At 35.4% G+C, this 16,411-nt stretch overlaps 1 protein-coding gene across 19 annotated transcripts in view; it reads right to left on the reverse strand.

Annotated features, from left to right (window-relative positions):
• The window catches only part of AFDN (afadin, adherens junction formation factor), a 112,122-nt gene that overhangs the window by 18,016 nt on the left and 77,695 nt on the right, over positions 1-16,411 (reverse strand). For 17 of the 19 annotated variants that reach the window (XM_056486581.1, XM_056486563.1, XM_056486580.1 and 14 more), the window contains 6 exons: positions 3,776-3,841; positions 3,549-3,622; positions 2,935-3,053; positions 1,685-1,879; positions 1,327-1,418; positions 708-896 (listed from right to left, as the gene is read on the reverse strand). In XM_056486581.1, coding sequence (XP_056342556.1) covers positions 708-896; positions 1,327-1,418; positions 1,685-1,879; positions 2,935-3,053; positions 3,549-3,622; positions 3,776-3,841 — 735 coding nt within the window. The remainder of the gene's footprint in view (positions 1-707; positions 897-1,326; positions 1,419-1,684; positions 1,880-2,934; positions 3,054-3,548; positions 3,623-3,775; positions 3,842-16,411) is intronic. The other 2 variants (XM_056486579.1, XM_056486565.1) reach the window with 1 other exon arrangement.

Raw genomic sequence — 16,411 nt, forward strand, 5'->3', positions numbered from 1 at the left:
GGTGGATTAGAGAAAGAAGATCATCCATTAACTAGATTTAGTAGATCTAGGTTTAATTTCCTGTATGGATTTGAGTGAAATTCTCACTAACAGGAGTAGAACAACACTGTGTTTGAATTTCTGGAATTCAATGGGTGTAAATTCATTCCATGTCAAGATGCATCTACACTTTGATAATAGATACAATTTGAAATTATGTATTTCTTTTTTTAACTAAGAGCAGGGAATGTGTTTGAGACCTTGGATAGGTCTCAAAGTACTGTTTTATTTCAATTTGAATACTTTACCACTTAAATAACACACCCTTCAGGCAAACATTTTTCCACATAAAACTTCTTGGGAGAATGAAGACTGCTTTTCAGAAAACCAAAAAAACATTTTACAGTATGAACCCTACTACCACTTACATCCCATTACCTCTAACGGGGATTAAAATATTTCAGATAACAGGTCTGTAAGAATATGGTAACAAATGGTAACAAATTCTGTGAAAGGAAAGGCGGAAAAAAGACAAAATGAGAAGGAAAAAAAAACCCATAGGATTCCTGAACCCAAGCCTATCTTGGCAGAAGTATAGTTGTTGTCATCTTGTGGTATAGTTACAGAGAGCTGACTATTCTGAAAAAAAGTCTCTAGCAGTCCAGAAGTGGAAAGCAAGCAGTTTCTTTCTGGTTTGTTTCCTTATATTGAAAAAAATTACTTCTCACCTGCATGGTAGTATTGATAGAATGATTACTTTCTGCCTGGAGCTGTGGTTTTTCTTCATAATTTGGCCACTGACCCTGAGCTGGACCCATTCGATCCTGGGACTTTGAAGCTGGGAATGTGAAATATTCTCTAGTATAGGTCTGTGTTGGGATGGGATAAGCTTCAGGTCGTGGCGGCAGAATCTGCTCCTGAAAAAGGCAGAAAAAAAATAAGGCAAAATTCACATAGATCTGTACGGAAGTTTGCTCTGAACATGCATTTTCCAAATACTTTCTTTTGGCTCCTAAAAGCATTACTCATCTGGGACAGGAGATAAAGATGTTGCCTAGTATCAAATATAACTGTGGCTATGACTCATATTTTTATGGTCTCAAAGCGAGTATGCAATATTGTACAAACCTAAGAAATCACAAGGACAACTTGATTAACAAAATTTAATGAAATCATTGAAAACTGTCTCAACCTTTCATTAGCTGTAATAAGCAAAACCCCACCCAGCCACAAGCACCAGCACTATGGTTGAATAGTTCAGTAAGACACTGGTTTAACTCAAGCACACTGACACTACTGATAGATAGAGAAAGTTTAATAGCCAGCATTTTGCTTGCCACTTCTGACCTCTGTACAAAGATTTCCAGTAGAGACTGAGGTTATTTTGGTGGTAGTTCCAGATGCGTAAGTATTTTTTCCCCCAGGGCTTGGAGGCTGATCTGTTGGAAAGTTAAAGGAAGCATTTACGTGACTGTTAATAATAATTTACAGAACTTAAAAGACTTAATAAAGTAACAGCATTCATAAAATAACTATGATTTTGTGTTTAGGTATTTCTAGCAAGAGGCTTGCTCCAAATGTTACCACCACACTGGTATTCTAAACTCAATCCATTTTTAAAAACAATCACCCCCTTTTGAACACAACAGCCTCTAAAACTACTGGAGGAGGCATCTATCCTCAAAAGAAGGATAATTTTTCTTACTTGCTACATTGGGACTGGAACGATGATCGGCTCTGTTCTTCATCAGTCTGTCATCCCCTGGCAGCTTCTTTGGTTCGCTGTACTCCGTCCATGGCAGCTGAGGACTCTCAGGTGATCCGTTTTGCGTGGAGTTGTTATACAGCTCAAAGCCTTCACTCTTTGGTCGGGGTTTACCTGAGCCACGGCGGTCAGAAACTGTAACAGTTGGATATGCAGTTTCTCTTTTCACTTAACTACTGCCTAGCAAATTTTTTTTCAAACCAGAGCTACCTTGAGCTTACATTTAAAAATTCATTTCCCAGCAAAATGAATGCTAGATTTAAAAATCTTTACTTCCTCAAATATGCAATCCTAAATTTGTATCAAATATACAGAACTCCTTCAATCTGTATTCTTCAAAAGAACTTCTGAAAAAGTACCAAAACAATTGGAAAAACTAAGTATGTTATACTGAAAGGTCTCTGGATGACTGAGGCATATGGCATCTGGGATGGTGTTGTGAACTGTGATAATAAGGATTTGTTTTTTAACCCATTCTTTCCTATACTGTGGTACTATCCTGTATGTAGAAAATGTCTTCATTGACAAAATAATTTCCTTTACAACATTATTTTATATTGCACTTTTATGTGTCTTTTGTTAGTACCCTGAAGTAGGATGATAAAAATAAAACATTGGAGAAGCATCCAAGAACTTCTTATGATCAGACACTAATACTTAAGGAGATATATTTCAACATTTCTAGTTAAAAAACAAAACAAACAAAACAAAAAAAAAAATCAATGGCAAAATACATTCCAGGGCTTCTGCTTACATTGATTTCTCTCCTACTAAATTACACTGCATTCTTTGGTTACAAGGAAGATATATTCTGAGAGGAGAGAAGCTTTTATGAAAGGGACAAAAAATGCCATTAAGTTTAATGCCCTTTCTATTCATTATATTCTATTTCTTAAAACAAAAATTAATTAAAATCAGAACTGTTTAAATGCATAATTAAGTTTTGAAAGGTACATATGCAAAGGATTGGTTAATTACTAGACTAGGAAAATTTCAAGCAGTATTTAAAACAGATGAATTTCTGTGAAGAAAATAGATTTCTTTCTTTCTGTGCAATTATATTTCTTTTCTGATTCAATATTATTGTAATACTTGGTAAGATACTGTAAATTATTATATTTTGTGCATTCTTATAAATGCAGATAGCAGACTTACAAAACTGTTATCACTATCTATATTAGTATCTTTACCTCTTTGCATCATTGGGGATGGCTGATTAAGCAGGGTTGCCAGACCATGGTAAATTGCTCCTTGTTTTGCTACTTCTAGTGTTACTACAGAACCTGTCCTGGTCATTAGTTCTGCTGCCCTGCAAAAAAAGGCAGAGCAAATAAAAGAAAATTAAATTTGGCACTGTATTACTTAGTTACTCCTATTGTCAGAAACCTGTTGCTTGACAAAGCACTCTTTTTCAGATTAATACTTAAAATCACTTGGAAAAAAAATACAAGACAATGATAGAAGATAGGCTTATGCACCCAGACAATACCTACTGGCAAGTACTATTTATTTCCAGTTTCTGCTTCAAAGGTCAAAAGCTACAATATTTAAAATTAGAACTAAAAAAAGACTGTTCAACACGAAAATCCAAATGTATATTACAATCTCGTCTATACAGATAACTCACATCATATGAAAAGAATAGAAAAATAGTACATAAACAATTGAACTTGTTGCTAAGGTTATTCACAGGCAGTTATGAAATGCCAAGACAAAGCCTAATGTGTAAAAAAATATGAGCTTTGTTACCTTATTAAGCTAACATTGTCTTCACATAAAAACAACCAAGGAAAGCATTCTGTACCTCTCCTGGGATAGGCCCACCAAACTTCGACCATCCACACTAAGCAACTGATCCCCTGCGGCCAGACGACCATCCTAAATACATATTCAAGAGAAGAAAATTCATACACCAATGCTAACATGATCTCCATTAAAACAATAATCATTCACACAAACTAGTAAACAAAGGACTTTAAAGCACTTCCAAAGGCTCTACTTTTGAAATTGATGATTAAGAATATTACTAACCACATCTGCAGCACCTCCTTTCACTACAGACTTGACATATATTCCAAGTTTGTCTTGACCAGCACCCTACAGAAAAAGAGGCATTAATTTAGTTAATTTATATTTGATCACTTAAGCACTCAACCAACTTTAATCAAAACTTTACATGGCTAAGTAAACCTCCACTTTCTCATTAGTTTTATATATTTTAAAACTGGAGAAAAACCAATTATACAAAGAAGAGTTACATTCAATTAAAGTCATATGAAAAATTTAATATTAGGCCTATTAAAACTGCCAGCTTTGTTAGAAGCAAAGAATATTTGGTCTTAATGCAAGTTTGAAAAAGAAAAAAATACATTAACTAAAACTTACACTTTAGAAGTTTGCTCTAGTTCTCTTCCAATAAGAAACACTTATTTGCACTTTTACATGTTATTTATACCTCTTTGTATCATGTTTTTAAAGAAAGCACTGTACCCCAGTGAAACAAGGCAAATTGCAGATTACATAAAAAAGGAATAGAAATGTTTTTTACATTCATTAGGACTGTAAAGGAGCCAGGGTAAAGGAACGAAGAGTGCTTTTAGCTTTACATAAACAAGTAAAGCAGACATAAGTAACTTAGAATTGACAGAGCCAATATTTAAGTACTGCAAAACCATGCAATTTTTTTCATTAAATATCTTTCTCAAAAGTGTTCTGCTACATTTTGAAAGGACTGTTAACAGTGAACTTATTGCAAGACAGATACCAACAGATACCAAGATACAAGAATGAAAGCATCTATTCAAGCCATGCTGTTGTATCATCCACATGCTCCAATGTACAAGACGCCACACAAATCAGTCCAAATGTTAGTATCACAAATTGTCTCTGATAATGTAAGACTATTACTTGTCATTTATCTGCTACAGCAAACAGTGCCATTTGACTCTGCAAGTCACTTAGGAGGGTGCTAAGTACGTTTTCAACAAAGCACAGACAATTATAACATAATTTTTCTAATGTAACCGCCCAAGTTGCTTTGATATTGAACATACAGCTTCCTTCTTTTTTCCCTCCTCCTTTTCAACTCTTTTCTTTTGGCAGCAAAAGCATGCATTGCTCCCCTTGTTATAATAAAGTAAAATAAGAATCAATGTGAAGATTATTCAAACCTAGTGTTACACAGACATGGTTCTCTACAGAAGTGAAAAACTTATTTTCAATAAGTGTTATGTTAATCCTAAATATTTACACAAATGCTGCAGAGAAATAACTCCAAGTCTTACAATTCCAGATTAACATTCTAAGTGTCCAAATTTTTAATAATTGCTTAAGCTATACTTATGGATAAAAACGGAAAAAAATTGCAAAAAATAACTGAAATACAAATACTTTCTTTGTCTAGAAGGAATACAAAGACAATTAAAAGAATTTAGTTCCTTTTTGTTTTTTTTTTTTAAGAACATTAAAGGAACATTGCTGTAACTACAGAATAATTTTAACTTTATACTAGAAAAATTGACTAAAGTTATGAGAAACATAAGTCAGAAGACAGCTAGATAAATGTAATGAAAAATGAAATCATGCTTCACAAATCTTTTTTTTTCCCCCAAGCAACAAAGATGTACATGAGGAAGGATGATCTAGCTGAACACCTAGACTTCTAAGATGGACATCACAAGATCTTTTAGCAGGAGTTCTTCAAGACTTCAAGGTGATACGCAATAAGACAGAATTTGTCCTTGTGTATTAATAATAGGTTCAATAATGGATCAAAAGTTGTTAGTCTTCATAGGGATTGGAAGATTGCAGAGGAGCCCAAAATGAATGTGCTGTTCACCATGCTCATACGCATTCCAAAATAAAGGCAAACAATAATGTAACTAAATGTACCAAATAGAAGATTCATCAAATAAGTCAAAACCAAGAGCTGGAGATGGATCACATGATGCTGAATACTGGAGCAGTGATGGGGTGAAGATGTACTTCACTGGTTCAAATGTGAAGTAATGTTTCAACCTTCTAATGTGCTGGTTCCCATCAGGGCAGAACCAGTTACCACCTTCCCTTGCTTGGAACTGAAAATTAAATGACAGCATTTATATGTCTTCCTCTTCCTCCAGCCACTAAGTATACTTGAAGGGAAGCTCCTTGAATTCCAAAGGGCAAAAGAGTCAACAGCAACTCGCCCACCCGCCCTTTCAGTTACAACTTGATGCATCACATTTGTCACTGCAGGAACCAAACAGCAACTTTTCTTGGTGACCACACTGATCAAAGATAACCTGATTCCCATGAAGCCACCTGGAACTGACAGCATTTTTATTCAGTCCTAACATCAAAGGATGCTAACAGGAATCTCTTCCCCTTAGGTCCAGAAATTCAGACAAAGATCTGTCTCATACAAAGATTAGGTAAAAACCAGCAAGCCTTTGATAGTGCACACATTAAATATGCAACTTTGGTTGCATTAGACATGTATTCATGTCTAATCATGTAATCATGTATTGCATTAGACACTATATTCATCTATATACATCACCTTTCTCATGCTTGATTATGACTCTTAAACAAAGATTATGACATTAAACGAAGTTGAAACCTTCTGTATAAGACCATGATATGTGGCTTATATTGGTTTGCAGATAATGATGAAATAAACATTTTCAATTGCACCAATACCTGTAAGAGTGGTTTCTAAAATGACTTTAACTCCTAAAATTTAGTCACTGTTTTCAGAGCCATCTTATATCAGCTCAGAAATCTGGAAGCCAGCAGAACAGAAAAGAACAAAGCAGAAACCACCATGGTCACTAAAAATCAAAAAGGGTCACATCTACACAACTTTAGAATTCTGATTACTCCCTTACAAAATGACACTAACAGAACCATTAGGTTCAGGGAATAACAAGAATCATCAGAAACATGGAATACCTTTCTTAAGGGAACCAACTAAGCAGACAGTTGTTGCTGGGCTCCTAAGCTCAGCAACAATCAGGGAATCGAAGGCCAATGGGATTATGAGTTGCACTGATAAAATTATTTATCATCTCTCTGATCAGCCATAAGAAAACATTTTCTTACTTCTCCTATCACATCTATCATGTTTTAAATAGTAAAACACAAACAAAATGCAACAAACCTCCACCCTGTAAAACATTTTTCATAGGATATCATAATTAAATTGGGAAACAGCCAGGAACAACACTGCTGAAAGATCCCAAAGTGTAAACAGAATCCAAGATTCTCAGTAGGGTTCTTTGAGGCTTTAGAGAAAAAGACAACCAAACAAACAACATAAACCCCTCCCCCCAAGCCAGATATAATAACACTCTGAAATTACAAAGAGCTAGAAACCAGGATGAACCATAGAATAGTCTGGGTTGAAAAGAATCTTAAAGACCATTTACTCCAACCCCCTCTGCATAGACAGGGAAACTTTCCACTAGACCAGCTTGGCCTTGAACACTTCCAGTAATGGGGCTTCCACCACTTAGCTGAGTAACCAGTTCTAATCCCTCACCACCCTCACAGTAAAGAACTTCTTTTAACCATCTAATCTAAACTTACTATTTTTCTGTTTAAAGCCATTCTCCCTTGTCCTGTCCTTCTAACAAGTCTCTCTGCAGCTGTCTGGCTGGCCCCCTTTAGGTATTGGAAGGCCACAATTAGGTGACTCTGGGGCTTTCTCTCCTAGCTAAACAATCCTAATCCTCCCAGCATTTCCTCAAAGCAGAGAAAGATCTTTCACTTATTTTTGTTATGTTCTTTGGCTAAAGGCACCACAGCTGGAAGATACCGTATCAGTTGGATTTTTACTCTAACTGTGCATATACTCTAACCCTGACAGTAATTCTTCATTATGATTCGAAGGAGATGACATTTTACTCCTCATTGACAAAATGTAGGCAACATAAAAGCATTGGAAAAGAAGCAATCTCTTTCCTGTTTTTTTAAAGGAAGTTATGAGGAAATGTGTTAGCTCCAAGTCATCTCACTTAAATACAAAACTAATGCATTTTGAAAGCATAAAAGTTATTTTAAAATAAATCTCAGTTCAGATGACATTTAAAAAAAATCTTTATCAGTTACCACATCTACTCATGTCTTATTAGGACCAGTGAGCTTGTCCTCTAATCCACATTATTTAACGTGTTTCTAACAATACACATGTGCTTTCACAAGCTTGGGAAGACTTCTCACTAAATACCCTTAAAATTAACTCATCATCTTCCCTACAACTTTTACTCTAAGCTTTTCAATAATTTGAATCCAAATTCCTAATTTCTGTTGAAATATAATTGATTTTGGTTTGGTTCTACTTTCCAGAAGGCTGCATTAGAAGGAAATACACAATTATTAGAAACACAAAAGGTTCCTAATAGGTAGTCACCCATATTAAACTCCAAAGTGAATAAAATTCTCATACATGTCACATGGGTTTTCCTGTTTTCATTTACTGACTTTACAATAAAACAGATTTCTTTGTGAACTACTTATTACACTGCTTTTCCTTCAAAGGAATGTGAAAGTCAACATAATTAAAACTATTCCCCCACAAATAAAACAGAGCAATAAAATGTGTCTATCAATAACAAAAATATGATAAACCTTCTTTTCACTTTGTTTTTTCTGATCCTTAATACCAGAAGTATGTGAATCCATACGGCTTTTAGTCCAAACAGAACTGTAAGGGAGTCAGATGACTGTGGAAAGCAAGAATGCAGTAAGCAAAAAGAGATGGCTTATTCCATTTCCCCAAGATTAACATACTGAAACCTACAGTATATTTTCTCAAATATAAATAACCAAACATAAAATGTCAAAAACCTTTATAAGTATTTTTCAAAAAATAATGTAAGACATTCTATATTTTAAAAAGCCTCTCTAGACCTACCAATCTACCCATTTTCTTTTACTCTTGAAACTTTTTCCTGCAATCCTTGCAGAAAGTAAAAGATACCCTTTGGAGGAAAATATTTGGGAAATCCTCCCCTTTAAGTAATAATTTAAGGAAAAAATCCACTAAACTATTTCTGCTGTTTCAGTTAACCTGGGTGACAATATTCCTGAAGTGAACTGACTATAACACTACTCTGAAGACCTCTAAATGATATCTACTTCTACAATATGTAGACCCTAGGGGAAAAAAGTTTTATAAGAAGATATTAGCTGAACACAATTCAACAAATAATGAACTGGAGACTGAAGAAGGGAACACGGTATTTAAAAATGCTGATGCCTGAAGTACATCAGACCTAAGGCTCAATATGAGAAGCATCTCCATTCTGTGCTTTTATAATCCAGTTAAATAATCAGTAGACAAAAACCTTTATGCACAAATAAAGTGCACAAAGCAGAGAGAACCAGTTTGGAGGCCAGCAGTAAAGCACTATTCACACATTTCAGGATTTTTAAAATACTCCAATAGTAAGTTCATTACAGTGACAGTAGTAGTGCACTTACACAGAGTGTCAGGAAGAAACCCACCTCTCTGCTCCCATGTCTCACACCTGGAGCTGTGCAGGCAGTACTGTATTGTGGCAGGTCCCATGACAGACCTGGCTGTAGGCTCAGCTGATCCCCGTCTCCAGCTCCCCTCCTCCCAAATGCAAGCTTTGTTTTCAACTTAATCAGCTTCCCTAAATTGTTTACAGCACAGCATGACTGTTCATAACAGTGCAGGAAAGCCTGGATCATTAAGGGAGGTTGATTCTATTATTTGGTGAAAAATTTTATTTTCAGCCCAACAACCTAAATAATTTGAAGTTCCTAAATCCTACTATAGCTCACCTATTGACTTTTCAAGGAGCTTTGTGTAATGTCTGCAAAACCATTCTAGTGGGAGCTGAGCCCCAGAACAACTGCAAAAACAAACACCCACACACAGGCAGGTTCCTGCACAGAGAACTACACAGTGGAAAGTATCTTCATTTCACGCTTTTGAACTCCTGCATGGCAAACGCACCGAAAAGATACTTCCCAATTCTGCCAAGTCCCACCCATTCCCCTTCTAAGTGTAAAAAACAATCCTAAATTTAGCAAGGGATGGAGATGAATGACACATGTAGAACTGATGAAAATGCATCTGGCTAAAAAACACATTGCACTTTTACTTGTGTAGTTGCACAATAGGATAAAAATGTTGTATTCCTGCCCAACCCCCTCCTCTCCCCGCCTTTTATTCCAGAAAGCTCTATTAGGTCCCTGAGGCAGGACATGAAAAGATTCTAGAAAATAATCTCCTCCATGCTTGGGTTTATTAATCTTTAGGATGCACAAAGCCAACACATGGGGGAAACTGAGGCAAGCTATTAGATGCAGCACCCAAAATGAAGATTTGCATGAGATGCAATACCTGGATAAAGATCTTCTAATCATCTCACACTTATCTTAAGAAGTAATTAAATGTTTTAAAACAGCACAAGTTGAAAGATGTTAACACATTGCACTTGCAAGTTTGTCATGCACTTAAAGTTTAGTCAGAGTATGAGACTAATCTAAACTTGCTGTGGTTTACAGGTTGGAATGCTATGACAAAGGACAACTTTTCCATTTAACTGGAATTTTAATAACTGGAATTTTAAAAGGTTTTCTAACCCTACTTGGGAGGTAAAAATAAACACAGGACGCTTCTGCATACTGAAGTCAGTTTAGAATGGTAACTTGGGTCTTTATTCTAAACCTAAATGAAGAAAAGAATGTATGGGAAAATGTTTAAGTGACCAAACTACCTTGTAAAAAACTAAATAAACAAAGAGTCCTCCCTTACTGACAGCTAGAATAAAAGGAGCTACAAGGCAAGAGGATAAATGAAAAACTGAGGTATGAAACACTATCAATAAATCCAGAGATTAAAACTTACCAGAAGTTCTACTTTCCTTCCATCTACTTTTATTTCATCTGTGTGGCCCCATTAGGGTTTGACAATATTTAAAGTGGGACTGAAGGAAGATAGGGAATATTTTAGAAAAGAGGAGCAGCTTTATTTTTGACAAGGCAAGCTAGTTTGAAATAGCTCTTATCACAGAACAAAAACATGTTTAGAAAAATCTTACAAAATGGGAGTCTAATGCTACAGCAATGCTACACAAAGATTCCATATCTGTTGTCCAAAAGGATATTTGCCCCCTTTGAAGCCTGCTACAATTTTCTGCTTAACTACAAAAATTCTGTCATGTTAAAGATGCACCAAGCTAAAGGACCAAGCTGGATAATGTAATCTAACCTCAGTTTTTGAGATAGCCTAACTAGAAACAAGTCCTTTTCCATCATATCCACTTAAATTATATCAGTACACAGTAGCCCATAATTCTTTGCACAATTAGCATTATTTTGGAAGCCCCTTCTTGCTCTAAAAGGATTATGCCCAAAATATTGCATTTGTTTAAAAAATCGCTATGAAAACTGTAGAAATAAAAGAGGCAGCATTAAAAAAAACCCAATCAAAACAAACTACCACAGCTACTTCTATAGAGTATTCAGACCAATGAAGAAAAGAACAAGATAAACTACAGTGATCTAAAAAAAGAAACTGCTACTCCTACATCAGAGATTTAAAACTGAGGATGTACAAAACCATAGTAACAAATTAATAAACATGACAGATTTTTAATGAGAGTGGTTAAGGAGAACAGATGTTATTGCTAGTGTTGCTCTGTCACAAGATGAGTTTTATAAAACTTCCTTGTCAGTAACAGACACAGGAAACTCTGGCTCACATAAATTCCATCGGCCATAAAATCAGAACACACCACATAGTGCAACTGTGTATAGTGTATAAAATCACAGTTTGAGTAACAGGAATATCCAACAGACTTCTTAATGGCAGCACCACAGCAATCCATGAGCTGGTGAGTCACCACAGAAGCATTAAAAGCAGGCAGAAGAAATTGTGTTTGCTCTTCCTTCCCATTTGGTATTTGCCAGGACAAGCAGCTGTAAAGGCAGGGTGAAAACAAGAGCAGCTCCTTCTAGTGAGAGTCAACATGCAGCTCCACTCCCAGATGAGCCACCCATGCTGTGACATGCTCATGGGGATCTGCCACCTGCAGAATGGTGGCTTGGAGGTGCTGACACACCACACAGCCCCACCACTATCCCAGTCTAAAGAATGAGAGGGAGTAATGGTCCATCTGTTGACCAGGTGCTAACCTCTTAACAGCTGAATTACTCCCCTCCCCACATATCCTACCCAACATAGGTGGAACACAAACCAGCTGTACTTTCTGTGAGGTTAGCAATATCCTTGCAGTTTTAGGAAACCTGAAAAATGACCTAGTTATTTCAATACCTATAATGAGAACTACAAAAACTATTATAAAAACATTTTTACAATTGTTAAAAATAATAGTAGAATTGTATTTAGTAATTAAGGAAAAACTATGCATCTGCAGAGCAGATCTGCAGAAGAACACCTAACCAAACCGGTGCTGCTCCAGACAATCAACAGGAAGGTCTTGTCATTACTTGTTCTGAAGCCTCTTTTGCCCACACCCCTTGAGCTTCATATACTTTGTTTATCACTCCAATAAAACTGAAGCAATGAACAGCTTCCAGTGAAGACTGGCAAAATCATACCTGGTTTAAAAAAATACCCTTCAACAACATTTTTTTAAATGTTAAATATATTAAAAGCTGACTTTCATTTCCATAAAATGTCAGAGTGTCTTCCTAAGGATCTTTCGATATAGGAAAGTACATTTCTGTCATAAATACATATATATGTAAATGGTTTCATATTTCACATAAATAGTAAAATGAAGTAGTCCTGAACTGAAAGTATCTTCACTCTCCAATTATACTTTGAATCCACAAGTGTCATACAGTCACCAACCTTTTCAAGAATAATACTCCAATTTAAGTGGCTTCAGATACCAAGACTTTAAGTCAAAACATTCCAGTAGTTCACACAACCATAGATCTTTTAAAATAAGTATCTTGGATTTTTCTTATTTATGCAAACATGAAATAAGATTTTGTTTTACTAATGTAGGTATGACATAAATGTGGGCACACATACATATATGTACCTTACTAAACGTATCTGGGATGTCTCATAATACTTTAGAGTCTACAGTTTTCCCAAGTCACTTAAGCTTCAGTGGTATTTTATAAAAATTAAACAGCTTAATACAGGATGAATCAACTGCAAATAAAATGTGTTTGAAGAAATAGCATAGAAATGTAGCTTATCAAGCCTGATACCAGCCATCAGGCCTCAAATTTTTTATCTGCCTACACCCAGAGCAGATTTGACTGATTTTTATCACGGCTAATTCCTGATTGCAGATTCTTAAGCTTACACAGAAGATCTTTGCAAATTGTAATAAACATCCTTGAAAGCAAGTTTATGGAACAGAATCAAGTCTTACTCTGACTGCCCTGGCAAGTAATTAGTCTAGAAGCAATTAAATAACCCAAGCTTGTAAGCATTTTTAAAAATAACAGTTTACTAAACTATGCAGCCAATTTACAAATTCACTCTGTAGGAGGCAAAAGCAAAGGTTTTTGACCACCCAAAACTTTACATTCCATAAAGCTTTGTGCATTCTTTAGGCGGCATCTGGATGAGTATATTTTATCTCTTTTAGGTACCAAACATACTAACTCTAAGACTCAGACTCACTGAACTACCTTCTGTGGGCCCAGAGGCAGGAGAAAGGCCAACTTTGTAGCTACTGGTCCCGCCTCTAGCAAGGGCAAACTTTTCTGGACTTGAAAATCAGAAAATTTCCACTTTGTCAGAGAAAACTAAGGCCTGTGTTACCTCAAGACCAATGCAAACACTTTGGAAATCTATCATCATTAGAGAAAATACTTTTCTAATATAAATGAGATGAACCAGCCTACTGTATCTAAAAGTGATGTTAGCTGTGGCTACAGCTGCATTGAGTCATGCTGTACCCTGACTCTAAAAGAATTTTAAAACTGACCCATGCTCTACATACAACATACTTCTGCTTTCCCCTCTCACATACTCCTCCAATGTCAAGGGCCAAAACCCAAGTGTTTCTGGAGCTAGATAAAGTACAGTCACAAGTGGTCAAAATATTTCCAATTAAACAAAACAAGCACTATAAATTCAAATTTTGGTGAGAATCAACATTATTCAACAGGTAAAGAAACCAAGCATTTAACTGCTATGACCAATTCCACAGCAACTTTAAATTGCACTGAGTGGGGAAAACAGATGAAAAGTCTTATTTCTCATAGAAAGAAAAGGTAGATCGGCAGCAGTACATCCAACATCTGAAACATCCAACAACCTAGAAACTTTATGTCTGGTGTATCCAGATGCTCTATGTACAAAAAACCCCTAAAGGAGTAAAGAGAAAAGACTGAAGAGTTTTGTTGCTACTTTAAATGGAATAAGGGTTACATGTTGCTTTTTAATAAAAGAATGTTTGCAATCTAGATTGACTTGCACACAAAGCAAGCAACTGAATGTACTCTCATCTTCTAAATGTGCTTCTCACAGAACAACCCAGGATGTTCTGAAATGGACCTCATGAAATGGCATTAATAAATCATACTCTACTGTACTATTGTGCATATATAGTTGTTAGGGGATTTTAACAGTGTTCAGCATGGAAAGCAGGTACACTGACAAAAAGAGCTCTAGCATCTTCTGTGCTACACAAAAATACATAAATTTATAACAGCATGGTTTCTCTCACACTCCAGGAATGCAGCTGGCTTAATATTTAATTCTAAGATTGGAATCAAGTATGCAACAGTTTCTAACTTATTTTACTTTACTCTTACTCTCATGAAATGGGAAAAATGGTAAGAAAATGCAAAAGGTTTCATACACAACATTTGTAGAAGACTAAGCAAATTTTGTTCATTCATCTTTCTTAACCTTTCTGAAAAAAGAAGCCTTCTTTATTATGATAAATGCTGCAACTTATGATATTCTACAAATACATTAAAGGCCCTCTTAATTTTCAAAAAACAGAGATTAAATACATGAGCCTGTTTGATTCTATTTCTCTTTAGTTTCAAAGGAAAAACTGAGCTCAAGGAAAATATATTGCTTGAGCTCTATTTCACCAGAAAAGGGTTAACTTTTTAATGTACATTTGCTATAAATACTCCATGAGCACTGACACACTACGAACTACTCAGTTATGCAGAAATCTACAAGTTGTACTGCAGGTTCTGTGATGCTCTTCCTTGGTAAGTTAATTCTGATATTATGTTTCACCTTAATTATGTCTGCATTTGGCTTCACAGGCAAGACATACTGGGCAGTTTATTTTGGGAAAAAAACCAACCCTGTATCTCTGTACTTTTTCAAAAAAATGGCACTTGCCTCTATAGCTAAGGATAAATTACAAGCTAAAAAAACCCACTGCATTAACTTCCACATAATGCAGGCTCTGCAGTTTCAGATGGATACAACGTAATCCAGGATCAGTGTGTACACTAACACACTATTTTAGGAACTATTAAGGTCCTAAATTTCTACACTACCTGAGAGTATTACTCATACAGTAAAAAATCAACACAGTTATCAAGTTCCAAAAGTCTTTTTCATTAGTAAAAGTAACAAAACAAAAAAAGGGAGCTATTAATACGTATCTAAACAGAATTTTCAAAGTTATTAGAATGCTAGAATTTAATGAAGCCTGGTACAGGAATTCTAGCTAGGAATTCTAGTGTATACACACTGCAATTTTAGCAGGCATGCTAAGAAGTGTCTGCATACAAGGAGAAAATGACATGTGAATTTTAAAACTCACTTTTAGAATGTCTGAAATACATGTCTAGGTCAACTATTTGCTTCATCAATCTAAATACGAGCGAATAAATAAGATAAAACCCACTCCACTTGAGCAGAACTGAGGTCTCACAGCTACTGAGAAAAACAATCACACTGTGATGGTGTAACCTTCAGATTTTACACACAAAAGCACTAACAAAATTTTATACACCTACAGAGCCCCAAAATTTAAGCAAAAACTCTGCTGGAAGTTAGGAATCAACAAAAACCAGGCAAACTGCTAACACACAGCTTTTTATTTTTTAATGATGAAGACTAAACTGGCAGCCTACATACTATTTTGTTTCTGTGAGACTGAGAAATCTGTTTTGGAAATGAGAATTATATACTGTCTTTTCCCTAAGGTCCTCCTAAGAAGCCTGTTAAGGTAACACAAGTAGTTTAAGACCACTGAGGTGAATTAGTACTGAACACTGAAAAAAAAAATAACAAAACCAACAAAAACCACCTCCACAAAACAATTTGAAATCTTATTACTGAAACATTACAATTAATTCATGCTGGGAGGAAAGGCCAGAAAATTTCCATTAATACTTAGAAAAGACAGGTACTGAGGTATTTGAAATCTTAAGACCTGGAACACATGTAAAAAGCTGACAAAGTAAAAAAAAAAAAAAGTCCTATCAAATGTCTGTATTTGCAAACACAGGTTAGAGAGATGCACATTTGTATATTGTTACCAGTATAATTAACTAGAAGGATAATTTTCAATTTTGGGAAAAAATAAATGAATGTTTAAACCTCTTCCTTCTACATGGATCTCCTACAAAATATTTGTAGAAAAAACCTTCAGAAAAATTTTACATCAAAATTGATATTCCTGTAGTCTCAAACCCTCCAGAAATTTAACACCTCGAACCAATTGCTAAACAGAAAATGAC

Source organism: Oenanthe melanoleuca, chromosome 3 (genome assembly GCF_029582105.1).
Source record: "Oenanthe melanoleuca isolate GR-GAL-2019-014 chromosome 3, OMel1.0, whole genome shotgun sequence".
Classification (NCBI taxonomy): Eukaryota; Metazoa; Chordata; class Aves; order Passeriformes; family Muscicapidae; genus Oenanthe; species Oenanthe melanoleuca.